The sequence below is a fragment of the Melanerpes formicivorus genome, unplaced genomic scaffold, assembly GCF_026170545.1.
Source record: "Melanerpes formicivorus ecotype bairdi unplaced genomic scaffold, bMelFor1.0.p_v2 SCAF_2, whole genome shotgun sequence".
NCBI classification, from domain to species: Eukaryota; Metazoa; Chordata; class Aves; order Piciformes; family Picidae; genus Melanerpes; species Melanerpes formicivorus.
The window spans coordinates 946,042-973,731 of NW_027142354.1; the positions used below are offsets into that span (position 1 = coordinate 946,042).

General features: G+C 46.5%; 1 protein-coding gene across 1 annotated transcript in view; it reads right to left on the reverse strand.

Moving 5' to 3' along the window:
• Positions 1–27,690, reverse strand: part of ME1 (malic enzyme 1) — a 145,147-nt gene that overhangs the window by 104,994 nt on the left and 12,463 nt on the right. Inside the window, exon 3 of the mRNA XM_068148705.1 lies at positions 789–892. Coding sequence (XP_068004806.1) covers positions 789–892 — 104 coding nt within the window. The remainder of the gene's footprint in view (positions 1–788; positions 893–27,690) is intronic.

Genomic DNA, 27,690 nt, shown 5'->3' on the forward strand with positions numbered 1-27,690 from the left:
AGGTGATCCTCCCCTCTACTCAGCTCTGGGGAGACCCCACCTGGAGTACTGCCTCCAGTTCTGGAGCCCCTATTACAAGAGGGATCTGGAGGTGCTGGAAGGTGTCCAGAGAAGGGCCACGAGGATGAGCAGAGGGCTGGAGCACCTCTCCTATGAGGGCAGACTGAAGGAGTTGGGGCTGTTCAGTCTGCAGAAGAGAAGGCTCCGAGGTGACCTCATTGTGGCCTTCCAGTATCTGAAGGGGGCCTACAGGAAGGCTGGGGAGAGACTTCTCAGGATCTCAGGTAGGGATAGGATTAGGGGGAATGGAATGAAGCTGGAGGTGGGGAGATTCAGGCTGGATGTGAGGAGGAGGTTCTTCACCATGAGAGTGGTGAAGCACAGGAATGGGCTGTCCAGGGAGGTGGTTGAGGCCCCGTCCCTGGAGGTGTTTAAGAGCAGGCTGGATGAGGCTCTGGCCAGGCTGATGTAGTGTGGGGTGTCCCTGCCCATGGCAGGGGGGTTGGAACTAGATGATCCTTGTGGTCCCTTCCCACCCTGACTGATACTATGATATTATGATACTATGAAATACTTAACAATCCAAAAATGAAGTTTCAAAGACTAGTTCACCCATCTCAAGATGAGTTTTACCACTCATACTGTGAATTCATCAGATGGCAATGTATAAACTTACACAATGCTATGCTCAAAATAAAAATGATCAGGAAGCTCTGTCCTCCTTTCATAAGCTACTGACCTTTGTTTGCCCCACGTTCAGAGCAGAATTCACCAGTGATATCACATACCTTGAAGTCACAGCTTCCATGAATTCATCAAGAAGATCATCATAGGCTTGACCTCTGATTCTCTTGTGTCTCAGCCCAATATACAAAGGATCTTTCAGCAATGCCTGTTAAGAAAAAATAACGTTTGAGCTATTCCATGAGCAACTTATCCTGGTATATTTGACGTTAAGAAGAAGGGGACAACAATACAGCGTTTGAGGATTAACCCAAGCATATGAAGTACACATCCATTGATCCACCTCTCTATAAAGGCTGAAGCAATGCAACAAAGAGATTAAAGAAACACCCTTTTGTATCAAGGGAAAGGGATACCTTGGTCTCAAAGGAAGTGTATTGTTTCCAAGTGAAAAAGTGAAAGTTTATTCTGGGAAGTCAGGTTTCAAACGCATCTCTCGAAGCTTTAGTTAGGACTTTTCTCTTTCCCCTTTACATCCTGACAGTGCTCTTGACATTTCACAAAAGCTGTTTTCTTTACTTTTATCATCATGCTTCACAGGTCTCACCCAGAGTCCATCGTTTCAACTGTGTTGATGAGCTGATATGCAGAAATTGTGCTGCCTTCTGAAATTCAATAAGCCAAAACACAACCAAGCCTTTGACCTTTTCCTTCCAAGCTACTGCAAGGTCGCTGATTTTGTCTGATGCATTTCCAAATTATAACTTACAAATTACCAAATGTGTTCCAAGTGGTTTGCAATCACTTTTGACAACTCACTCCAGCTACAGCAGTTCCCTAGTCTCAACATTTTCACTGGCTCTCCCAGGAACTCCTTGCTATTATTTTTTCACAGGTCTTTGAACAGTCTCATAGTTTCATAGTTTCATAGTTTCATTCAGGGTTGGAAGGGGCCACGAGGATCATCTAGTTCCAACCCCCCTGCCATGGGCAGGGACACCCCCCACTACATCAGGCTGGCCAGAGCCTCATCCAGCCTGCTTTTAAACACCTCCAGGGACGGGGCCTCGACCACCTCCCTGGACAACACATTCCAGGGTTTCACCACTCTCATGGTGAAGAACTTCTCCTCACATCTAGCCTGAATCTTCCCACCACCAGCTTCATTCCATTCCCCCTAGTCCTAGCACTACCTGAGATCCTGAGAAGTCCTTCCCCAGCCTTCCTGTAGGCCCCCTTCAGATACTGGAAGGCCACAATGAGGTCACCTCAGAGCCTTCTCTTCTCCAGACTGAACAGCCCCAACTCCTTCAGTCTGTCCTCATAGGAGAAGTGCTCCAGCCCTCTGATCATCCTCGTGGCCCTTCTCTGGACACCTTCCAGCACCTCCAGATCCCTCTTGTAATAGGGGCTCCAGAACTGGAGGCAGTACTCCCGGTGGGGTCTCACAAGGGCTGAGTAGAGGGGGAGGATCACCTCCTTTGACCTGCTGGCCACACTTCTCCTGATGCAGCCCAGGATCTGATTGGCTTTGCGGGCTGCAAGTGCACACTGAGAGCTCCTGTTGAGCTTCTTGTCCACCAGCACCCCCAAGTCTCTCTCCTCAAGGTTACTTTCCAGCCAGTCACTGCCCAGCCTGGATTTGTGCCTGGGATTGCCTCGACCCAGATGCAGGACCCTGCACTTGCTCTTCTTGAACTTCATGAGGTTGGCTTGTGCCTACCTCTCCAGCCTGTCAAGGTCCCTCAGGGGTGACCTTATTGCCCTCTACAACTACCTGAAGGGAGGTTGTAGACAGGCAGATGCTGGTCTCTCACCAGATTTATGCACTCAGTGTTTGGAAAGCACAACTGCCGAGTGGCAGAAGCCTCTTCCAGGAGCATCAGAGTAGGACTCAGAGACAGCAATCCCATTTGTAAAATCCTATAGCCACAACTTTCTATGCTCACAGGCTTCTGCTTCTCCATGTCCTGTGCAAGCATACCACATGCTCCAGCACTCAATTCACTGTAAGTAACTTACACCCTTCCCAATTCCCAGAAGTTTTCTTCCCAAATTCATTAGTCCAACTGTGTCCAGTTCTGGGCTCCTCAGTTTAGGAAGGAGGTTGACTTGCTGGAACATGTCCAGAGAAGGGCAAAAAAGTTGGTGAGGGGTTTGGAACACAAGCCCTATGAGGAGAGACTGAGGGAATAAACCTTTATTAGAATAAACCTTTATTAGAATAAACCAAACCAGGTTGGAAGAGACCTTCAAGATCATCGTGTCCAACCCATCAACCAATCCAACCCACCTAAACAACTAACCCATGGCACCAAGCACCCCATCAAGTCTCCTTCTGAACACCTTCAATGACAGCAACTCCACCACCTCCCCGGGCAGTCCATGCCAATGGGCAATCACTCTCTCTGTGTAAAACTTCCTCCTGACCTCCAGCCTGAACCTCCCCTGGCGCAGCCTGAGACTGTGTCCTCTTGTTCTGGTACTGGGTGCCTGGGAGAAGAGACCATCATCAGCCTGTCTACAACCTCCCTTCAGGTAGCTGTAGAGAGTGATAAGGTCACCCCTGAGTCTCCTCTTCTCCAGGCTAAGCAACCCCAGCTCCCTCAGCCTCTCCTCACAGGGCTTGTGTTCCAAACCCCTCACCAACTTTGTTACTCTTCTCTGGACTCGTTCCAGCAAGTCAACATCCTTCCTAAACTGAGGGGCCCAGAACTGGACACAGTACTCGAGGTGTGGCCTAACCAGTGCAGTGTACAGGGGCACAATGACCTCCCTGCTCCTGCTGGCCACACTGCTCCTGATGCAGGCCAGGATGCCATTGGCCCTCTTGGCTGCCTGGGCACACTGCAGGCTCATGTTAAGCCTACCATCAACCAGCACCCCCAGGTCCCTCTCTGCCTGGCTGCTCTCTAGCCACTCTGACCCCAGCCTGTAGCACTGCATGGGGTTGTTGTGGCCAATGTGCAGAACCCGGCATTTGGATGTGTTAAATCTCATGCCGTTGGATTCTGCCCATCTGTCCAGCCTGTCAAGGTCTCTCTGCAGAGCCTCTCTACCCTCCAGCAGATCAACTCTTGCCCCCAGCTTGGTGTCATCAGCAAATTTACTGATGATGGACTCAATGCCCTCATCCAGATCATCAATAAAGATGTTAAAGAGCACAGGGCCCAGCACTGATCCTTGGGGCACACCACTAGTGACTGACTGGGGTTGCTTAGCCTGGAGGAGACTCAGGGGTGACCTTATTGCTCTCTACAACTACCTGAAGAGAGGTTGTAGACAGGCAGAGGTTGGTCTCTTCTCCCAGGCAACCAGTACCAGAATAAGAGGACACAGTCTCAGGCTGTGCCAGGGGAGGTTTAGGCTGGAGGTTAGGAAGAAGTTCTATACAGAGAGAGTGATTGCCCATTGGAATGGGCTGCCTGGGGAGGTGGTGGAGTCACCATCATTGGAGGTGTTCAGGAGGAGACTTGATGGGGTGCTTGGTGCCATGGGTTAGTTGTTTAGGTGGGTTGGATTGGTTGATGGGTTGGACATGATGATCTTGAAGGTCTCTTCCAACCTGTTCTGGTCTATTCTATTCTATTCTATTCTGTTCTGTTCTATTCTATTCTATTCTAAGTTTGTATAAAATAATGTCTGTCTTCTCATTCTGCAAAACAATGCTAAAAAGGAAATAAATAAGTAAAATACATCTATAACAAACATGCATTTATGTTTACATGTATTTATGTTTACATGCATTTATGTTTACATGCATTTATGTTTAGGCCCTTCAATATTTTTTAGTCCTGAGGACATGTTTCCAAATCACTTTGCAGGCAGAGTGGGTCAGGCTGATTCCTTCAAGAAGAAAGCTTAGGTTGGGTAATGATTCTGTGAAAGTTAAAAAGAAGCAGCTGTTCCCAGGTGTGCTGCTTAAAAAGTGCTAAAAGAGCCACAGGTCACCCTTGAAACACAGGCTCTTATGCTCCTTTCCCACTTTTGCATCGTTTGTGTTCCAACCCTGACAATTCTATGAGCATTTACATCTATACCCAACTCCACAACTCAGCATTCTGAAACAATTCCATCTCTGAGACCCCTACATGAAATTTATCCACAGATCTCTCACGCTGAAATGTAATGTGGAACATTTTAAGCAATTAAGACAATGTTTCTAGCTTATGTTTAAACTTCCAGCCTGGGAAGTCTCACAAGCTGAGACAATTAATTCAGAGACACATCTGTGATGAAAGGCTTGGCCAGCTATACACCCAGAGTTCAAAATTCCTTTACAGCTGAGTGCATTCTGCTTCACAAACGTTACAGTCCGACAAGAAATAGCCCCCAAAAGTTCCTTTATAGTCCTGTTTGGAACAACGTAGGGAGAAACCCAGGGCGGCGACAAAAGAATGCAACATTCAGCAAGTGAAAAGAACAGTGGTCACGTCTGAGCCCTGAGTGGCAAACCATTGTGGAGCTGCTCGCTTTCCAAAGGCCACTGAAGAATGAATAAGCTGCTTAAGCACATTATCCCCTTATTCAGGTCAACACCATGCAACCCCGGGGCTGCAGTGGTTGGGGTTTTGTTTTGTTTTGGGGTTTTTGGGGTTGGGGTTTTTTTTATAAGAGGGTTCACACATCTTGAGAGATTAACATTTGCTATCGACCATTTCATGGCTTTCAAAACCCATTACTGCAAAGAGAGTTCCCATCCTACAATCGAGTGTGTCAAGCTGACATGATGATTAGGTACTTTTCCTCAGTGACTTGGGTTTCTTTGTCCCCCAGCTTGTTGTCAAAGCGTAAACTTTGTTTTGTTACGCTGGAAATCAAATGAGGAGAGGCTGAGGGAGCTGGGGTTGCTTAGCCTGGAGAGGAGGAGGCTCAGGGGTGACCTTATTGCTCTCTACAACTACCTGAAGGGGGGTTGTAGACAGGCAGAGGTTGGTCTCTTCTCCCAGGCAGCCAGTACCAGAACAAGAAGACACAGTCTCAGGCTGCGCCAGGGGAGGTTCAGGCTGGAGGTCAGGAGGAAGTTTTACACAGAGAGAGTGATTGCCCATTGGAATGGGCTGCCTGGGGAGGTGGTGGAGTCACCATCGCTGGAGGTGTTCAGGAGGAGACTTCACAGGGTGCTTGGTTGCATGGGTTAGTTGGTTGGGTGGTGTTGGATGATAGGTTGGACACTATGATCTTGAAGGTCTCTTCCAACCTGGTTTATCCTTAATGGGAAGGTTGTGAGTTCAAAGCCTGCAGTGGGCAGTAGTGTCCTCCCTACTCTAGTCATGAGGTCTGGGGTGACAGGTTGGACTTGATGATCTTTGAGGTCCCTTCCAACCTTAAGAAGACTGAATACTGAATACTGAATTCTATTCTATTCTAAATCTCCTTCAAAATAAGACTGGGCTTCACCACCACCCCACCCCCCTCCAGCAGAGTGGGTTTTAACATGTGCAAAATGACAGGGGAAAAGTTGCCATTGGTTTATTTTCAGACACATCCTAAGGCTAAAAAAAAAAATGAAGAAGAAGTTTTTCAAACATCCAGGTTTAGCAATGTGATACATCCAAGCTTTACCAGAACTCAGGTTTTTTACAAGAAGAAAGGGCTTAATTGAGGTTCCGGTACTGGAAATATCGTGTAGATCTACTTTAGAATTAGCTGTGTAAAACAACAAAGAGCTCTTTGAAGCACCACCTGAGCATATTAAAATTGTAATGACCTTTGAGGTTTTTTAAGAAAATGGCAAGTCATTTATACCATCTAACTTGTGCAGACTTATAGTAAAGAGATCAGCAAGCCATCAAAGCTCAGGCAAGGCTTTAGCTCTGCACCTGGCTCTAATTTAGCCACAAAAGCCAAACGAGCAAGAAACAGAAAACCGAGCGCTTATGTGTTTCATCAGTTGACAACAAACATGTTGAAATGTCATCTATTCTCAAACTTGGCACCAAGACACTTCTTTGGAACAGGTACATATTTTAGTGAACAGCTTCATGGAAAATTGGAGGTCAAGAACTGTGAGACACGGAGCCTTTCCACTCACAAGGATGGCAGCAGAGAGGATCCAGAACTTCTCAGTCACCTAGAAAGTGTTTGATGTGTGGTAATGCTTCACAGAAGCATCTCCCTCCATGCTATTAAAATGCCAAAACCTTCCAATGGTTCCACAATGGGAAGTTATCTCCATTAGAGCCAGTTAGAAAATTAAAGAATTAGATTTGTATGGGATAGGGATGTACTGAAGAGAGTCCAACATAGGGCTACCAGGATGATGAAGGGACTAGAGCACTGCCTTATGAGGAAAGGCTGAGAGACCTGGGGCAGTTCAGTCTGGAGAGAAGACTGAGAGGGGATCTAATAAATGTATATAAATATCTGCAGGCTGGGTGTGAGGAAGGAAGGGATGGCCTCTGCTCACTTTGTGCCCTGTAACAAGGGGCAATGGATGTAAACTACAGCACAGGAAGCTCCACCTCAGCACAAGGAAGAACTTCTTTACTGCAAGGGTCACAGAGCAGTGGAATAGGCTGCCCAGAGAGATTGTGGAGTCTCCTTCTCTGGAGACTTTCAAGCCCCATCTGGATACATTTCTGTGTGACCTGTGCTTGGTTTAATTGATTAGGTGGGTTGGATTGGTTGATGGGTTGGACGCAATGATCTTGAAGGTCTCTTCCAACCTGGTTTATTCTATGTATTCTGTGTGTATGTGTATGTATTCTATGTATGTATGTCTCTTCCAACCTGGTCTATCCTATCCTATCCTATCCTATCCCATCCTATCCTATCCTATCCTATCCTATCCTATCCTATCCTATCCTATCCTATCCTATCCTATCCTATCCTATCCTATCCTATCCTATCCTATCCTATCCTTTCCTTATTCTATTCTATTCTATTCTAATTCTATTCTAATTTGATAAAGGTTCCCAAAATGGGAGGTCCAACACTGGGTATCATGATGGGTCATTCTAGGCATCAATAAACAAGGAAAACCCACACACCCTGGAAACGAGTTTAGAAAGTTGAGCCCAGATGTGCTAGGCCTGAAAAACCCAAGTAGCTGCAAGTACTTTAGAGATCAAGCTATGGTGTATGCCAACAACAGCTGTACAGTAATTAACATTTTCCTATCTGTGACCCCAAAAAGGTCACTGAAAACTGTCAATTGTCTGTTCAGACAAAATTCCAGATGTGCAATAGTCAGGAATATAACAGGTAATACATTCCTAGTGTGTTACTTAGACATAAATATGTATTAATACATAAATATGTATTAAGACTCAGATGAAGCAATATCATGGTGTACTCAAATTCTGATTAAAATGATTTAAGGTTGTGATAAAAAAGCATAATGTTCACTTGCAGATGCTGTAGAGATCCTACACATTTGCACATCTACACTTGATGTAATCAGTTGCTTCTCCTTAAGGACAGGCTTGACTTCTCCAGTCCAGCTTGTTCTTTCCTTTCATAAGGCTGCCTGCCAGCCTGACCTTTACATCCTTTGTTTGTGCTCAGGAAGCTTACTCGTTTTGTAACCTGAAGAGAAAGCACCAGTTGTAGCTTTGACTGAGCACTGACCTATGTTGCTTATAGAATTACAGAATGGTTTGGGTTGGAAGTGACATTTAAAGTCCATGCAGCCCAACCCCTCTGCAGTGAGCAAGGACATCCTCAACTAGATCAGGTTGCTCAGAGTCCCATCCAACCTGACCCTGAAAGTCTCCAGGGATGGGGTTTTCACCACCACCCTGGGCAACCTGTCCCAGTGCTTAACCCCCCTCATTGTAAAAAATGTCTTCCTTTCATCTAGTCTAAATCTTCTCTCTTAGTTTAAAACCATTACCCCTTGGCCTTTATTCTAGTTATTTCCCCCACGTGCAGGCAGCTCTACCCAGCTCAACAACTGTCAGCTCCAGCAAACTTGCATTTAACAAGGAAAAAAATCACTCTACTGGGTGGAAAGAATGCTTCATGAAGGAATCTTGTAACATGCTATGAAATTACCACAGCCTGTCCCCAAGCAAGAGACTGCACAAAGCCAGGCTGTGCCAAGGACATTCTGCGGGCAGTTTCCGGCACATGCATGTGGCACCAAATAAAGGCCCCAGTGTGCAGGGGCCGCGGGCAGATGCGGGCTGCGTGCCGAGTGGGTGCCATCCCTCCTGCCCTCTTGCATGGCACACTCTGCTGCATTCCCCATTCCCCCTCTCATGGGTAGCAGAAGAGCGCTCCCAGGAAGTCAGACTCTTGCACAAAGATGCAAAGCTAAACACCGTTCAGTCCCCTGAGGGTAATATTTAAAAGCATTCATAAGTTGCACAAAGTAGCACAAGCTACGTGAGCTGTCCTTAGTGAGGGAGCATCAACTGCAAGACCCAAACAGGATCACAGGATGTTAGGGGTTGGAAGAGACCTCTGAAGGTCATCAAGTCCAACCCCCACTGCCAGAGCAGGACCACAAAATCTAGCCCAGGTCACACAAGAACACATCCAGATGAGTCTTGAAAGTCTCCAGAGGAGACTCCACAATCTCTCTGGGCAGCCTGTTCCAGGGCTCTGTGACCCTCACAGTACACAAGTTCCTGCTCATGATGAGGTGGAACCTCCTGTGTTGTAGTTTATATCCATTACCCTTCATCCTATCACTGGGTGCAAGTGAGCAGATCCTGTCCTCTTCCTCTTGACACCCAGCCCTCAGATATTTATAAACATTTATTAAACCCCCTCTGAGTCTACACAGCCCCAGGGCTATTAGCCTCTCCTCACAGGGCACGTGCTCCTGGCATCTTTTACCACACTTGTGCAGCGTAGTGACAGGACAAGAGGGAATGGATTGAAGCTTGAGAAGGGAAGATTTAGACAGGACTTAAGAATGAAATTCTTTACAGTAAGGGTGGTGAGACCCTGGAATAGGTTGCCCAGGGAGGTTGTGGATACCTGTGGTGGGTTAACACCTTTTTCTGAAAACAAAAGAAGAAAGCAGGGTGGAGGGCTTGCGGGTACTTTACCCTCCCTGCAGGGCGTTTCCCCTGGGAAAGCTGAGTCTGTTCCACTTCCCCCTCCCTGCCCAGCTAGGGTATAAAAAGCAGGACATCAGAGCTGTTGGATCTCCTTTTGGCTCCTGCCTCTGCTGGATGAGAGCTACTGCAGCTGCCCTCCTGCTCCTCAGCCACGTGGCCGGACCTGATCCTTTTCCCTGCACCTCCTCAGAGAAAGACTGGTTTTGTATTATTCTTTTCTGTCCCACTCCCATCCATTCTTGCTCCTTGCCCTTGTGAACCTTTTTTTTTCTGTTATTGTCATATATATAATTTAAAGAAAATTCTTCACCTCTCTACTTCCAAGCTGACTCCAGATTGTTGTTTAGTGGATTTGCTCCTTACCCTTTTTTTTTTCCCCCCTCTCCCTGTTTGGAGGGAGGAGGGGGGGGAGGAGTGGGGAAGAGATTCTCAGCCTTTTCCCCCTTTGAGCTTTTAACTCCCAGTTAAGGCTCAAACCACTACAATACCCCCTCCAAGAAGGTTTTCAAAGCCAGGCTGGATGAGGCCTCGAGCAGTCTGGTCTAGTGGAAGGGGTCCCTGCCAATGGCAGGGGGGTTGGAACTAGATGATCTTCAAGGTCCCTTCCAACCCAAGCCAGTCTATGAATCTATGATTTATTTTTTTTAAGGGCAATAATACATCAGATGAATAATACATTATTCAGAGCAATTAGGCTTTTGTTCCACCTGCTCATCATCCCAGCACACAGTATATAAGATTCACACAAAAAAAAGGAAAAAGCTTTTCCAGTAAGTTTCCATTGAAAGGGTTTTTGTGGAAGTTTCCAGCAGCAAAATTAACTGGAGAATCTATCAGAAACTGCTCTGCACACTCTGGTCTTTAGGGAAGTTTCCAATTAGGAAAGACCTGAGAATACTGCTCAGCAGTGAAGCATATCCCAGACTATATCTTTTCTAGTCAACAGATAAAGCAAAAAACCATAGAATCATAGAATGGTCTGGGTTGGAAGGGACCCTCTGTGCAGAAAAGAAGGGGCATCCTCAACTAGATAAGGTTGACCAGAGCCCTGTCAAGCCTCACCTTGAATATCTCCAGGGATGATCTTTCCCTGAAATTTAAGTGCTACTGAAATATTTTCTTTTCAGGTGAAAAAGCTTGCTTTGATACTTTCAACCAGCTTAACTTTGAAAAATTATTGGAAGGGGCCTACAGGAAGGCTGGGGAAGAACTTCTCAGGATCTCAGGTAGTGATAGAACTAGGGGGAATGGAATGAAGCTGGAGGCGGGGAGATTCAGGCTGGAGGTGAGGAGGAAGTTCTTCCCCATGAGAGTGGTGAAGCCCTGGAATGGGTTGTCCAGGGAGGTGGTTGAGGCCCCATCCCTGGAGGTGTTTAAGCCCAGGCTGGATGAGGCTCTGGCCAGGCTAATCTAGTGTGGGGTGTCCCTGCCCATGGCAGGGGGGTTGGAACTAGATGATCCTTGTGGTCCCTTCCAGCCCTGAATGATACTATGATACTATGAACTATCAGAGAACTGACGTGACTGAGTCTGCAGCACAAGCCTTGCTCTACAGAGAAGGAGAAGAGCAGGTGTTTGCCTCAGGACTGGATTAAATGCTGTTTATGAAAGTACTGTAGTTGGAGAAAAAACCCTGCCTCAAAACTAGCAAGCTGTAAACATACAATCATGCCAAAATCTTCTCTTCACAGAAATCACAAAGCCCTCATTAGGCTGCTGTCTATAATTGTTCTTTTCCTACTACCATGCTTCCGTACCACTACGTCAGGGATGCACAAGGTCCTTCTTTTAAATCTACTGTCTACACCAAGAAGCAGCTATGAAAGCAGGTCATTACTATGGTACTTAGAGAATCATAGAATAGTGCAGGCCAGAAGGGACCTCTCCAAAGGTCATCCAGTCTGAACTCCCCTCAGTCAGCAGGGACATCCTCAACTAGGTCAGGTTGCCCTGGGCCTCGTCGAGTCTCACCTTGAATATCTCCAGGGAAGGAGTCCCAGTCACTTCCCTGGGCAACCTGTTCCAGTGTTCCACCATCCTCATAATAAAGAACTTGTTCCAAACATCTAACATAAATCGGTTCTTCCCTAGTTTGAAGCCATTGCCCCTTGTCCTGTCACTGCAGGGCTTTGTAAACAGGCTCTCTCCATCCCACCTAATTAACAGGAGGAAAAGGATAGTATCACAGTATCACAGTATTGCCAAGGTTGGAAGAGACCTCAAGGATCATCAAGTCCAACCTGTCACCACAGACCCATGACTAGACCATGGCACCAAGTGCCACATCCAGTCCCCTCTTGAACACCTTCAGGGACAGAGACTCCACCACCTCCCTGGGCAGCACATCCCAATGACTAATGACTCTCTCGGTGAAGAACTTTCTCCTCACCTCCAGCATAAACTTCCCCTAGCACAGCTTGAGACTGTGTCCTCTTGTTCTGGTGCTGGGTGCCTGGGAGAAGAGACCAACTCCGTCCTGGCTACAACCACCCTTCAGGTAGTTGTAGAGGGCAATGAGGTCACCCCTGAGCCTCCTCTTCTCCAGGCTAAACAATCCCAGCTCCCTCAGCCTCTCCTCATAGGGCTGTGCTCAAGGCCTCTCCCCAGCCTTGTTGCCCTTCTCTGGACACGTTCAAGTGTTTCGATGTCCTTCTTAAACTGAGGAGCGCAGAACTGGACACAGGGCTCAAGGTGCAGCCTAACCAATGCAGAGTACAGGGGCACAATGACCTCCCTGCTCCTGCTGGCCACACCACTCTTAATACAGGCCAGGATGCCATTGGCCTTGTTGGCCACCTGGGCACACTGCTGGCTCATGTTTAGGTGGCTGTCAATCAGCACCCCTAGGTCCCTCTCTGTTTGGGAGCTCTCCAGCCACTCTGACCCCAGCCTGTAGCTCTGCATGGGATTGCCGTAGCCAAAGTGCAGCACCTGGCAGTTGGACTTGTTGAATGCCATCCCATTGGACTCTGTCCATCTGTCTAGTTGGTCAAGGTCCCTCTGCAGAGACCTTTTGACCTTGGAATTTCCTTACTTTACACAAAAGAAAAAGCATAGAAATATCCATCTTCTGTGTGAATTGTGCCAATCCGAAAATGAAGGCACACTTCATACATGCAGGGCACTATCACCATGGGTCTTTACTATGAGGGTGGTGGAACACTGGAACAGATTACCCAGGGAGGTGGTTGGTGCCCCTTCCCTGGAGATGGCCAAAGTGAGGCTCAACAGGGCTCTGGGCAACCTGATCTAGTTGAGGATGTCCCTGCTCACTGCAGAGGGGATTGGAGTGGATGACCTTTGGAGTCTCCTTCCAACCTGGACCATTCTCTGACTCTATGATAATTCATAGAACATTTTAAGATAAATAAACCAGTAAGATATATGCTCATACTGCTAACACCCTGCATCATGTTTACCAGTCTCAGAGATCTCTCCTGATGTTAACATCTGTCTGCAGGGGTAGGGACGGTGACAATTATACAAATGCCTGTCATTTGAGTTGGACCTTGGAAGATGCTCAGAACCATGGATCTGGAGCAACAATTCATCAGAAACAATTCTAGGGTGCACAACTCCTTTATACAGTAAAACTGAAATCAAATGGCTGTCTGCATACCAGTGGCATTTCCTGAAAACCTTCATCATTTGTGTATTGAGACAAAAAATAGTCCTGAAGAACCAAACATCCTTCAGAACTTCAGCAGATTATGCTGTGTAGAATCAGCAACATTTGAACACACAAATAATAATCAGGAAGTAAAGAAATCTGAGAAGTCTCTCATATTTTAGTCATACAATTTTCAGAACATCTCTGGGCATCTACTCTGCCCTGGTGAGGCCACATCTGGAATACTGTGTCCAGTTCTGGGCCCCTCAGTTAAAAAAGGACAGGGAACTGCTTCAAAGAGTCCAGCGCAGAGCCATAAAGATGATTAACCTTCCTCCCTTCTGAAGAAAGGTAGAGGGACCTGGGTCTCTTTAGCTTGAAGGAGACTGAGAGGTGAGCTCAGTAATGTTTATAAATATGTGGAGGACAAGTGTCAGGAGGACAGCACCAGGCTCTTTTCAGTGATCTGCAATGACACGACAAAGGGCAATGGGAACAAGCTGGAGCACAGAAGGAAAACCTTTTCATGGTGAGATTAGCAGAGCACTGGATCAGGCTGCCCAGAGAGGTTGTGGAGTCTCCCCTGGAGACATTCAAAACCTGCCTGGATGTGTTCCTGTGTGGGCTGCCCTGAGTGATCCTGCTTTGGCAGGGTGGCTGGGTTTGATGATCTCTGAAAGTCCTCTCCAACCCCAATCATGCTCATGGTTTGATGTCTTTTTTCCATTTACATGTATTTACAAATCTCCATCCCTTGTTGTGGCTTCTATTAAACTCATTTCTATTTACTGAATTTCCTTTTAAAAGCTCCTCTGCACATGGTCCTTCATCAAAGTATCTTTGACCCCTACCTCCCTGTCTCCTGTGCTGACACTCAGCCATTATTGTTTTTTTTTAGAGCCAAATGGGTTGGGTCTCTTCCTACAAAAACAAGCCATATCAACAGTGACTGGCAATCATTAAACAAGTCTGGTGATTATTTCATCACTGGCATCTCAGCTGCTGGCTATATATCTGTCACAGCACAAGAAGAAGAAAGGGGAAATTAGTTCTGCCCAGAAGCAAGGTCGACATCTGTAAGAGCACCTTTATGGTCAAGAGGTGACACATTTCATCCTGGACGCTAGGCACGAGTGATGTATCTTGACTCGCAATTTGTGATAACAGGTAATTTATGGCTCACACCCTCTCTGCTCTTCTCCACTGCCTGTCAAATTGCTGAGGAAGCACATAGCTAGCAGTGCCTATTTCAGAAAGAATGGAAGCCAACCAAAACAAACACTATCTGTTGCTGTCTTCTGAGCAGGAAGAGTTTGAAACGTCTAACGTATCTTGAAACAGAGTCTGCCATCAGTTTGGTCTATGGATATTCATGCATGCAATCCAAACTAAGCATTTCCAGATACTCATTTCTGCTCTCTTACAGACCTCCTTGTGCTGAAAGGTGAACTAAGAAGGAATGAAATGGACTGACAGAACTGCCGGTAACATCAGGACACAGCTCGTTCCTTCTCCTGTCAGCTAAAACCCAGACTTAAACCCCAGGTCACCACTTATGTCCTCTCTAGTAGAGCCCTCCCCTCATCAAACCACTGCTGATATGCTGTTCAGTAAATGTGAAACTCTGAAGCACACCACCTGGCTTTGTCACAGTTTCCATGGGCTAATGAAATAGAGTATTTCACACATTTTCATAAGTGGCAGGTTTCATGAAAACAAATTAACAGTCTCAGGAAAAGGACACCAGCTATTCCTGGCCAAAAAGGCAAAGCTTAAAGGGTGACAAGGGATCAAAAGTAACAGAGGTCTAGGAACTGAGGCTTTCTCACACACTCAGCAGGAGAATGGCACTTCTCAAAGATAGAAAGGGTGAGTTTGGTAAGAGATGGACATAAGTGGAAAAGCAAGTTTTAGTCTGTGTTGAAGTGTCTTGAGCCACACAGCATCAACCTGTCACAGGCAGAGACAGCAAGTGAAGTGGAAACTGAATATCATAGTATCATAGTATCAGGGTTGGAAGGGACCACAAAGATCATCCCCATGCTAGTGAACAAGAAGCTCAACATGAGCTCTCAGTGTGCACTTGCAGCCCAGAAAGCCAATCGGATCCTGGGCTGCATCAGGAGAAGTGTGGCCAGCAGGTCAAGGGAGGTGATCCTCCCCCTCTACTCAGCTCTGGTGAGACCCCACCTGGAGTACTGTGTCCAGTTCTGGAGCCCCTATTACAAGAGGGATGTGGAGGTGCTGGAAGGTGTCCAGAGAAGGGCCACGAGGATGAGCAGAGGGCTGGAGCACCTCTCCTATGAGGACAGACTGAAGGAGTTGGGGCTGTTCAGTCTGGAGAAGAGAAGGCTCCCAGGTGACCTCATTGTGGCCTTCCAGTATCTGAAGGGGGCCTACAGGAAGGCTGGGGAGGGACTGCTCAGGATCTTAGGTAGTGATAGGACTAGGGGGAATGGAATGAAGCTGGAGGTGGGGAGATTCAGGCTGGATGTGAGGAGGAAGTTCTTCCCCATGAGAGTGGTGAAGCCCTGGAATGGGTTGTCCAGGGAGGTGGTTGAGGTCCTGTCCCTGGAGGTGTTTAAGGCCAGGCTGGCTGAGGCTCTGGCCAGGCTGATGTAGTGTGGGGTGTCCCTGCCCATGGCAGTGGGGTTGGAACTAGATGATCCTTGTGGTCCCTTCCAACCCTGATTGACATTATCATACTACTATGATACTATGATTATTATACTATTATTATAGTAAAGAAGAAAGGCCATCACAAGTGAATTAAACTGCTGATGGTGTACATATCATGAAAATGAGGAAAAAAACCTAATATTTAAAGTCAATAAATGCCTCAGAGCCAAGCTCATTTCCATTTGATTTCTATTGGTAACACTGCTGGTACCCACAGCTGCTGAGCGAGGCCTAAGAACATAGGGGAAAGGCATCCAAAGGCAAACAAGGGGTGATGTAATACATTCCCTTGGGAACACCATGGTAAAGAATAGCAAATTATCTTCCACACTTGCAAATAAGTGAAAACAGTTCACAGCTCTAAATATGGTGGGACATGCTGTTCCCCTTTGTACTCATTATTTCACAAAAGGGGTAGGCAATGTTTTGTATTTCAGCTCTCTTAATAGGTAATTAGTAGAATGCATCCCTCAGGAAGCCCTTAGGAAGCCCAAGTTGTTTATACACAGTCTTCTAACTGAAGGTTTAACATAACCAAGAAAAAACATATAAAGGCAAAAAAATACAGAAGAAATTGTCATTAAAAACATTAAAAATTAAAACATGGGGAAGACCAAGGACAAAACAGAAGACAAGTTCAAGGATTCTTACAAAGGAAGTCCTTAAGAGACTGAAACAGACTGAAAACCTCAGTACCCTGGGCAAATTTAGACTCTCAAGGAGTGGAGTACCCTAGGTGACCCTGCTTTGACCCTAGGGGAGCTCTGGAGGTACCTTCAAACTCTAATGTACTGTGATACAATAATCCCATCTCAAACACATGCTGCAACCTCTTCAGGCAAGAGGTTTAGGATATAGAGGTTTCCTGACTAAAGACATATGCTCTTTTGAGGATGTACTTGAAAGAATGGAATGGAATGGAATGGAATGGAATGGAATGGAATGGAATGGAATGGAATGGAATGGAATGGAATGGAATGGAATGGAATGGAATGGAATGGAATAGACCAGACCAGGTTGGTCTAACCCCATGCAGTGCTGCAGTCTGGGGTCAGAGTGGCTGGAGAGCAGCCAGGCAGAAAGGGACCTGGGGGTGCTGGTTGATAGTAGGCTGAACATGAGGCAGCAGTGTGCCCAAGTGACCAAGAAGGCATCCTGGCCTGTATCAGGAAGAGTGTGGCCAGCAGGAGCAGGGAGGTCATTCTGCCCCTGTATTCAGCACTGGTTAGGCCACACCTTGAGTCCTGTGTCCAGTTCTGGGGTCCTTAGTTTAGGAAAGATGTTGACTTGCTGGAACAAGTCCAGAGAAGGGCAAGGAAGTTGGTGAGGGTTTGGAGCACAGCCCTGTGAGGAGAGGCTGAGGGAGCTGGGATTGTTTATCCAGGAGAAGAGGAGGCTCAGGGCAGACCTTATTGCTGTCTACAACTACCTGAAGGGAGGTTGTAGCCAGGTGGGGGTTGGTCTCTTTTCCCAGGCAACCAGCAGCAGAACAAGAGGACACAGTCTTAATCTGTGCCAGGGGAGGTTTAGGCTGGATGTTAGGAAGAAGTTCTTCAAAGAAAGAGTGATTTACCTTTGGATATAAATTAGGAACTATATTATTTGAACATTTAGTACATATTTAGAATAGAATAGAATAGAATAGAATAGAATAGAATAGAATAGAATAGAATAGAATAGACCAGGTTGAAAGAGACCTTCAAGATCATCACATCCAACCTATCAACTAATCCAACCCACCTAATCAATTAAACCATGGCACCAAGCACCCCATCAAGTCTCCTCCTGAACACTCCAATGATGGTGACTCCACCACCTCCTCGTGCAGCCCATTCCAGTGGGCAATCACTCTCTCTGTATAGAACAAAAATCATGATGCAAGAGGCATTGCTGTGTGTTACTGAACTGTGTTTTAAAGGCTCCCTAACCCATACCATTAACTTCCATCATCAGTTTCCCTGGCACTTGTTCAAAGCCGAGGTCCACCTCAGCAGGACTTTTGAGCTCTTACTGTCTCAAGGAGAAAAGTCAACAGTGAAAAATGAGCCACTTTCCTTTACTAAGATTAAAACCAGCAACTCCCTGGCTAGCTTTTCTATTCTTGTCTTCTCTTTCTTTTTTTTTCTTTACTTTTCTGTTTGCAGCTATGTTTTTCTTTCAGCTCTTTTGTGTTGTTTTTGCTTGCTGCATCTTGTCAGCGAGCACACCTGAACACATCACATTGGATATACTTGGAGGGGGGGAAAAAAAGGCTGTGAAAATTGATTGCATCCTTGGAATAAGTCTGGATGGGAGGTATAGAAACATATGGAATTAAAAAAGCACCAGCAAAAGGCAGATGCAAGCTAACATGCAGACTGACACATTTAACAAGATTAGAACAGGAAAGACAGCTTCCAAACAAAACAGAGCCTTCCAAAATACAGAATATTCTGTGCAATAAAGGCCTCTCCATCCAGTAACAATTTACCATTTCTGTTGATGACAGGGCTCTGTGGAAAACATGGAATTTTCTAACATCCCAAATGTATTAACTCCATGCATGATGTAATGGAGATACCTCTGTATGCACACAAACTTCCATGAAAATGAAGGCCAAGTCTGAATGCAGAGTACAGAATACACAGAACACAGAATTAACCACGTTGCAAAAGACCTTCAAGAGCACCAAGTACAATCTGTCACCCAAGACCACCTAATCAACTCAACCATGGCACTAAGTGCCTCATGCAGTCATGTTTTAAACACTTCCAGTGCTGGTGTCTCTACCACCTCCCTGGGCAGCACTTTCCAATGGGCAATCTCTCTTTCTGGGAAGAAATTCTTCCTGACATCCAGCCTAAACCTCCCCCTACACAGCTTGAGACATACCTACCTATGGTTAGATTGGGATGGGAATAACTGGCATTTATAATGACTATACAAGTAAAAAATACAGCAGAAATCTCATTCCTCTTCTCATTATGCTATCAACAGCAATTTGCTCAAGAAATACTACCTAACTTTATGTGATGTGATAAAATGGGACCAAAAAGAAACATAGAATCATAGAATCAATAAGGTTGAAAGAGACCTCAAAGATCATCAAGTCCAAACATTACAGTTTGACTGAGGCCTAGTTAGAGAGAACATGGGAAACTCCCATTGTTGTGATTTTTTATGAGCAATAATGAGAATGTCTGGACTAGAATATAATAGGAAGGACATTGAGACACTTGAACGTGTCCAGAGATGGGCAACAAGGCTGGGGAGAGGCCTTGAGCACAGCCCTGTGAGGAGAGGCTGAGGGAGCTGGGGTTGTTTAGCTGGGAGAAGAGGAGGCTCAGGGGTGACCTCATTGCTCTCTACAACTACCTGAAAGGTGGCTGTAGCCAAGACGGGGTTGGTCTCTTCTCTCTAGCAACCAGCACCAGAACAAGGGGACACAGTCTCAAGCTGCACCAAGGGACGTTTAGGCTGGAGGTGAGGAGAAAGCTCTTCAACCAAGAGAGTCATTCATCATTGGAATATGCTGCCCAGGGAGGTGGTGGAGTCACCATCCCTGGAGGTGTTCAGGAGGGGACTGGATGTGGCACTTGGTGCCATGGTTTAGTCATGAGGTCTGTGGTGACAGGTTGGACTCAATGATCTTTGAGGTCTCTTCCAACCATAGTGATACTGTGATGCTGTGATAACCATCTGATGCATCAACATTCAAACTCAATTTTTTTTCTGCAAGATGCAGAAAAGCACTAGTATCTAGCTAGGACTCTAATAATAAAAATCAAACAAAAACTCATCTGTAAAAATAAAACTGACAATCCAGTGGAATATTTAAATACAATACAGGTGTTTTCCCTTGATTTTTCCTTAATTCCTATTCCAGTGTATTCAAGGACCACCTCCTCTGTGTCCAGGAGCTCTGTGTACCAACAAAGAGAAAAGCAGGTAAGAATGCTAGGAGGCCTGCCTGGATGGGCAAGGAGCTACTGGACACACTATTACTTAAAAGGAAACTCTACAGGAAGTGCAGGGAAGGACAGGTAGAACAGGGGGAATATAAGGAAGCTGCCCGAGCAGCAAGAGTCCTGGTTAGGAAAGCCAAAGCAGAGTTTGAGTTGAATCTAGCCAGGGAGATTAAAGGGAATACTAAGAACATTTACAGGTATATGAATGGGAAGAAGCAGCCTAGGGAAGGTGTGGGCCCCCTCAGAAAGGAAAATGGTGACATGGTCACAAGTGATGAGGATAAGGCTGAGGTACTTAATTACTTCTTTACCTCAGTCTTCACTGCAAGGGCCTCTAGCCACACTCCTGATGTTATGGAAGTCAAAGCCAGGGACAGGGAGGAAGAACTGCCCATTGTAAGTGCAGATCAGGTTCGTGATCATCTGAAGAACCTGAAAGTGTTCAAGTCCATGGGACCCGATGGGATACACCCACAGGTACTGAGAGAACTGGCAGATGAGGTTGCTAAACCCCTCTCTATTATATTTCAAAAGTCATGGCAGTCTGGTGAAGTCCCCACAGACTGGAAAAGGGGAAACATTGCCCCCATCTTCAAAAAGGGTAAGAAGGAGGAACCAGGGAACTACAGGCCAGTCAGTCTCACCTCTGTGCCTGGAAAGATCATGGAGCAGATCCTCCTGGAGTCACTACTCGCTCAAAAGAATAGTGAAGAGGTGATTGGGAACAGTCAGCATGGATTTGCCAAGGGCAAATCCTGCCTGACCAACCTGGTGGCCTTCTATGAGCAGGTGACAAAATTAATAGATGAGGGGAGAGCAACTGATGTCATTTACCTGGAGCTGAGCAAAGCCTTCGACACTGTCCCGCACCACATCCTGGTCTCCAAACTGGTGACACATGGGTTTGATGGGTGGACCACTAGATGGATAAGGAACTGGCTTGATGGCCGCACCCAAAGAGTGGCTGTCAATGGCTCCATGTCCCAGTGGAGGACAGGGACAAGCGGAGTCCCTCAGGGATCAGTCCTGGGACCAGGCTTGTTCAACATCTTTGTGGGTGCCATGGACAGTGGCATTGAGTGCACCCTCAGCAAGTTTGCTGATGACACCAAGCTGTGTGGTGCAGCAGACACGCTGGAGGGAAGGGAGGCCATCCAGAGGGACCTTGACAGGCTGGAGAGGTGGGCACAAGCCAACCTCATGAAGTTCAATAAGAGCAAGTGCAGGGTCCTGCATCTGGGTTGAGGCAATCCCAGGCACAAATACAGGCTGGGCAGTGACTGGCTGGAAAGCAGCCCTGAGGAGAGAGACTTGGGGGTGCTGGTGGACAAAAAGCTCAACATGAGCTCTCAGTGTGCACTTGCAGCCCGCAAGGCCAATCAGATCCTGGGCTGCATCAGGAGAAGTGTGGCCAGCAGGTCAAGGGAGGTGATTCTCCCCCTCTACTCAGCCCTGGTGAGACCCCACCTGGAGTACTGTGTCCAGTTCTGGAGCCCCTATTACAAGAGGGATATGGAGGTGCTGGAAGGTGTCCAGAGAAGGGCCACAAGGATGATCAGAGGGCTGGAGCACCTCTCCTATGAGGACAGACTGAAGGAGTTGGGGCTGTTCAGTCTGCAGAAGAGAAGGCTTCGAGGTGACCTAATTGTGGCCTTCCAGTATCTGAAGGGGGCCTACAGGAAGGCTGGGGAAGGACTTCTCAGGATCTCAGGTAGTGATAGAACTAGGGGGAATGGAATGAAGCTGGAGGTGGGGAGATTCAGGCTAGATGTGAGGAGGAGGTTCTTCACCATGAGAGTGGTGAAGCCCTGGAATGGGTTGTCCAGGGAGGTGGTTGAGGCCCTGTCCCTGGGGGTGTTTAAGAGCAGGCTGGATGAGGCTCTGGCCAGCCTGATCTAGTGTGGGGTGTCCCTGCCCATGGCAGGGGGGTTGGAACTAGATGATCCTTGTGGTCCCTTCCAACCCTGAATGATACTATGGTACTATGAAACTATGAAACTATGAAACTTTGTCCTTCACCGAATATGCCACCTAGAAACTATGACCCAGAAACAAGCATTTTTTGGCAGCAATTGAACTTCGCTATTGAAAAATGCATGCTTCATGATAAATAATACTCATTCCTCATTTTAAGCTCATCAAGGCATTGCTTCTTCCTAACATCCAGCCTAATCCTCCCCTGGCACAGACTGAGACTGTGTCCTCTTGTCCTGGTGCTGGTTGCCTGGGAGAAGAGACCAACCCCCACCTGGCTACAATCTCCCTTCAGGTAGTTGTAGAGAGCAATAAGGTCTTCCCTGAGCCTCCTCTTCTCCAGACTAAGCAGCCCCAGCTCCCTCAGCCTCTCCTCACAGGGCTGTGCTCCAAACCTCTCTCCAGCTTTGTTACCCTTCTCTGGACACATTCCAGCAAGTCAACCTCCTTCCTAAACTGAGGGGCCCAGAACTGGACACAGGACTCCAGGTGTGGCCTAACCAGTGCAGTGTACAGGGGCACAATGACCTCCCCGCTCCTGCTGGCCACACTATTCCTGATGCAGGCCAGGATACCATTGGCCCTCCTGGCTGCCTGGGCATACTGCAGGCTAATGTTCAGCCTACTACCAACCAGCACCCCCAGGTCCCTTTCTGCCTGGCTGCTCTCCAGCCACTCTGTCCCCAGCCTTAGCACTGCATGGGGTTGTTGTGGCCAATGTGTAGAACCCAGCACTTAGATGTGTTCAGTCTCATGCCCTTGGACTCTGCCCATCTGTCTTTCAAGGTCCCTCTGCAGAGCTCTCCTTCCCTCTAACAGATCAACTCCTGCCCCCAGCTTGGTGTCATCTGCAAACTTACTGATGATGGACTCAACGCCCTCATCCAGGTCGTCGATAAAGATCTACCACACATCACAAGACCACATGCATAAGCCTTTATTATTCAGTTTGTTTCAAATTTCCCTTGAAGTAAGCTCATTTAATGCAATATCTTGCCTGTTGCCTAAAGTCTGTGATTTCATTTTCTCTTCCTCATCTGTTTTATCACTTTCTGTGTGCTCTACTGACAATCCAAGCTGGCAAGCTTACAAGACTCAGTATCTGAAAAACAGAAAGCTAGGCATTTGTAGAAGAGACAGAAAAAGCAAGATGTAACTTAGTTAGGAGACTGAGTTTGATGTGTGTCAGTAACTAATCCACAGGGTATGGCAGAAACATATTCAAATGGTCAATGGTTATTTACTATTGTACTTACAAATCCTCAACATGTCTGAGCTAAAATACTACCTCAAAACTAACTTCTGAAACTTTCAAGTTGTGAGCATATTGCCAGACACACTGTAACTATTCATGAAGAGAATATCAAAGAGCAAGAAAAGGAAAAGTCTTCAAAATGTTACTGGAAAACATCAGCTGATGGCTACTTGGGATCCACTCAAGCACATCACCCAGCAGCCTCTGCACTGAGGGGAAATGGTGCAGTACTTACTTAGTCCTAAGTACCATCCTTTTCCCACATCATTCCTTAGGTTTGCAAGAAGGGCAATGAGGCTGGTGAGAGGCCTCGAGCACAAGCCCTGTGAGGAGAGGCTGAGGGAGCTGGGATTGTTTAGCCTGGATAAAAGAAGGCTCAGGGGTGACCTCATTGTTGTCTACAACTCCCTGAAGGGTGGTTGTAGCCAAGAGGGGGTTGGTCTCTTCTCCCAGGCAACCAGCACCAGAACAGGAGGGCATAGTCTCAAGCTGCACCAGGGGAAGTTTATGCTTGAGGTGAGGAGAAAGTTCTTCACAGAGAGAGTTGTTAGCCATTGGAATGTGCTGCCCAGGGAGGTGGTGGAGTCACCATCCCTGGAGGTGTTCAAGAGTGGACTGGACGTGGCACTTGGTGGCATGGTTTAGTAGTCATGAGGTTTTGGATGACAGGTTGGAAGTCTCTTCCCACCTTATTGATTCTATGATTCTAAGTGCAGTACAGACGTTGCCACAGTTTCAGGTGTCCCTATTACAGAATCATAGAATGCTAGGGGCTGGAATGGACCTCTAGAGATCATCAAGTCCAGTACCCTGCCAAAGCAGCATCACCTAGGGTAGGCTGCACAGGAATGCATCCAGGTGGGTTTTGAAAGTCTCCAGAAAAGGAGACTCCTCATGTTAAAGCAGAACCCCCTGTGTTCTAGCTTGTAGCCATTGTTCCTTGTCCTATCACTGGACACCACTAAAAAGAGACTGTCACCCTCATTTTGACACCCACCCCTCAGATATTTATAGACATTGATAAGATGCCCTTTCAGCCTTCTCATCTCAAGAATAAACAGCCCCTATTGTTTGGGAATGATGAGCAACGCCATGTTTATTTTAGAGGTGGGATCTTCTGCAACACACTGAAAAGCTTGTTCTAAATCTTCCCAGGTTTAGAAGATGCATCTATAAAAACAGATTCTACTTGTCCATTCCTTCCTCTACCACATATTTAAGTCCAGTCTAAATAACTGAATAGATTCCAATGGAGACTACCAATTCCTGCAAATTAAAACCATATGGCCTTTCTTTTTCCTTGTGCACAATGGGCTAGACAGAACTGTAACTCAGAAATGCCATTTTCAGTACTTCTGAACACTGAAAAAAACAATTAAAAATAGCCCATGACACTGACTCTAGGAAAAGTAATATCCTGCACCACAATATTTTCTTGCCAACTGGAAGCAGGGTGAGGGGAAGGAACAAGGAATATGCAAGGATTTTCTCCTTTGTTCAAGTGCTGGCAGTGTACTACCAGGGAAGGATCTAGCACCGAGATCTAAGAGGCAAAACAAAAAAGTCCACTGTAAAATAGAATGCCATTTGTGAAGAAGACTGCAATTATATACTATCAGCAGAATGGCCTAGACAGGCAGCAGCCAAATGCTATAAAAAACCCCACAGAAGATTTACTCCCTCAGTAGTTTTTGCACCTTTTCATGCCCACAAGTCAGCACCGTAGGGTCACAACATCCGAGCATCTTCTCTGGCCTCCCTAGTGCAACACAGTAAAAAGCCTCTCAGTCAGCCAGGATGGATGTGAGGAAGAAGTTCTTCACAGAGCGATTGGCCATGGGAATGGGCTGCCCAGGGAGGTGTTGGAGTCACCATGACTGGAGGTGTTTAAGCAGAGACTGGATGGGGTGCTTGGTGCCATAGTTTGGTTGATTAGATGGTGTTGGGTGATAGGCTGGACTCGATGATCGTGAGGGTCTTTTATTATTTAGAATAAACCAAACCAGGTTGGAAGAGACCTTCAAGATCATCACGTCCAACCCATCAACCAATCCAACCCACCTAAACAACTAACCCATGCAACCAAGCACCCCATCAAGTCTCCTTCTGAAAACCTCCAATGACAGCGACTCCACCACCTCCTTGGGCAGCCCATTCCAATGGGCAGTCACTCTCTCTGTATAGAATTTCTTCCTGACCTCCAGTTTAAACCTCCTCTGGCGCAGCTTGAGACTGTGTCCTCTTGTTCTTGCACTGTCTGCCTGGGAGAAGAGACCAATCTCTGCCTGTCTACAACCTCCCTTCAAGTAGCTGTAGAGAGCAATAAGGCCACCCCTGAGTCTCCTCTTCTCCAGGCTAAGCAACCCCAGCTCCCTCAGTCTTTCCTCATAGGGCTTGTGTTCCAAACCCCTCACCAACCTGGTTAATTCTGTTCTATTCTATTCTAGTATTCTATTCTAGTATTCTATTCTAGTATTCTATTCTAGCATTCTATTCTATTCTATTCTATTCTATTCTATTCTATTCTATTCTATTCTATTCTATTCTATTCTATTCTATTCTATTCCATTCCATTCCATTCCATTCCATTCCATTCCATTCCATTCCATTCCATTCCATTCTATTTTTTATTCTATTCTGTTCTGATTCTGTTCTAGTTCTAATTCTATTCTATTCTAATTTGGGTAGCAGCATTTTAACATAGCTAAATGAAAAACTGTGTATCTAGAAATTTCCTGTTTTGCTCACACACAGCATCACTTCTATTCAATGAATTCTCAGAACTGCTAGGGAACAGATAAAACTGAAAGTGAGATTCCCATCTATGCAGCAGATCTTAGATCTTAGACAGGAGCAATCTCTGTTCACAGAGTTCAGGACATGTTACTAGCACTTTACAGTAAATGCTGACTCAAATGTTGACAACCACCATTCAAGGAGAAAGCAAAATGACCTTCTTTAAATGCAGAGAGCATTGAAGAATGGTTATTCCAGAACACATTTCCTACACAAACAACTATGTAGAAGTGCAACTACTCCCAGTTCTGGGCCCCTCAGTTTAAGAAGGACATCGAAACACTTGAGCGTGTCCAGAGAAGGGCAACAAGGCTGGGGAGAGGCCTTGAACACAGCCCTATGAGGAGAGGCTGAGGGAGCTGGGATTGTTTAGCCTGGAGAAGAGGAGGCTCAGGGGTGACCTCATTGCCCTCCACAACTACCTGAAGGGAGGTTGTAGCCAGGAAGGGGTTGGTCTCTTTTCCCAGACAACCAGCACCAGAACAAGAGGATACAGTCTCAAGCTGCGCCAGGGGAGGTTTAGACTCAAGTTCTTCACCCAGCAAGTCGTTCGTCATTGGAATGTGCTGCCCAGGGAGGTGGTTGAGTCATTGTCCCTGGAGGCATTCAAGAGGGGATTGGACGTGGCACTTGGTGCCATGGTCTAGTCATGAGGTCTGTGTTGATAGGTTGGACTCAATGATCCTCGAGGTCTCTTCCAACCTTAGTTATACTGTGATACTGTGGTACTGTGACAGTCTGTAATATAAATGACATTTCAGGCTGTCTCTTATTCAGAAATTCCTCCAGCTGTACACAATGACATGGTTTGTTTGATACTTCTATATCCTTAGATTGATAAAAAAAATGACATTTCAGGTTTGCTCATCTTCCTTCTGTCCAGGTTTCTATTTCAGTTGGAAGATGAGTAATAAAAGCCAGTTTGTTTCGCTGTTCTCAACAATTTCCCTTTGTACATAGGGGACCTGAGCATCTCCCCTATGAAGAGAGACTGAGAGCCCTGAGGCTGTTAAGTCTTGAGAAGAAGAGACTGCCTCAATATATCTGAGGGGTGGGTGTCAAGTAGGAGGGGCCAAGCTCTTTTTGGTGGTGCACAGTATAAGACAAAGAGCAATGGATACAGCCTTGAACATAGAAGGTTTCACCTCAACATGAGGAGAAACTTCTTTCCAGTGAGGGAGACAGAGCCCTGGAGCAGGCTGCCCAGAGAGCTTGTGGAGTCTCCTTCTCTGGAGACTTTCCAAACCCACCTGGATGCATTCCTGTGTGGACTGCCCTGGGTGATCCTGCTTTGGTGGGGGAGGAAGGGGTGAACTCAATGATCTCTGGAGGCCCCTTCCAACCTCTAAAAATGTGTGATTCTATGATTCACAGGCAGCTATTTTTCAAGAACATGAATCTTGGAAGACTGGCAGCAGTTCTTACGACAATTGGAAGTAGTTTGGGGAAATGCAAAAAGCTAACTAGCACAAGCTGAAGAACTGAGTTTGAACTTGCCCCTCAATTTTTCTGGATGCTGTCTTTCACCAGGGATGCCTGTCCTACCTCCAGAACACTCACAACTGCCAGCCCAGTCACATCCATTGATCTTTTTAGGGCAATCCTGAGAAATGACACAGCCTTGCATTAAAATCTTTGTAGTAAGTTAAGGGGAAAAAAATGTTCCAAAGCAACTATGCAGGAAATTACTTGAAATAGCAGCCCACAAGTCCCTGAAGTGTGGCAGAGGAA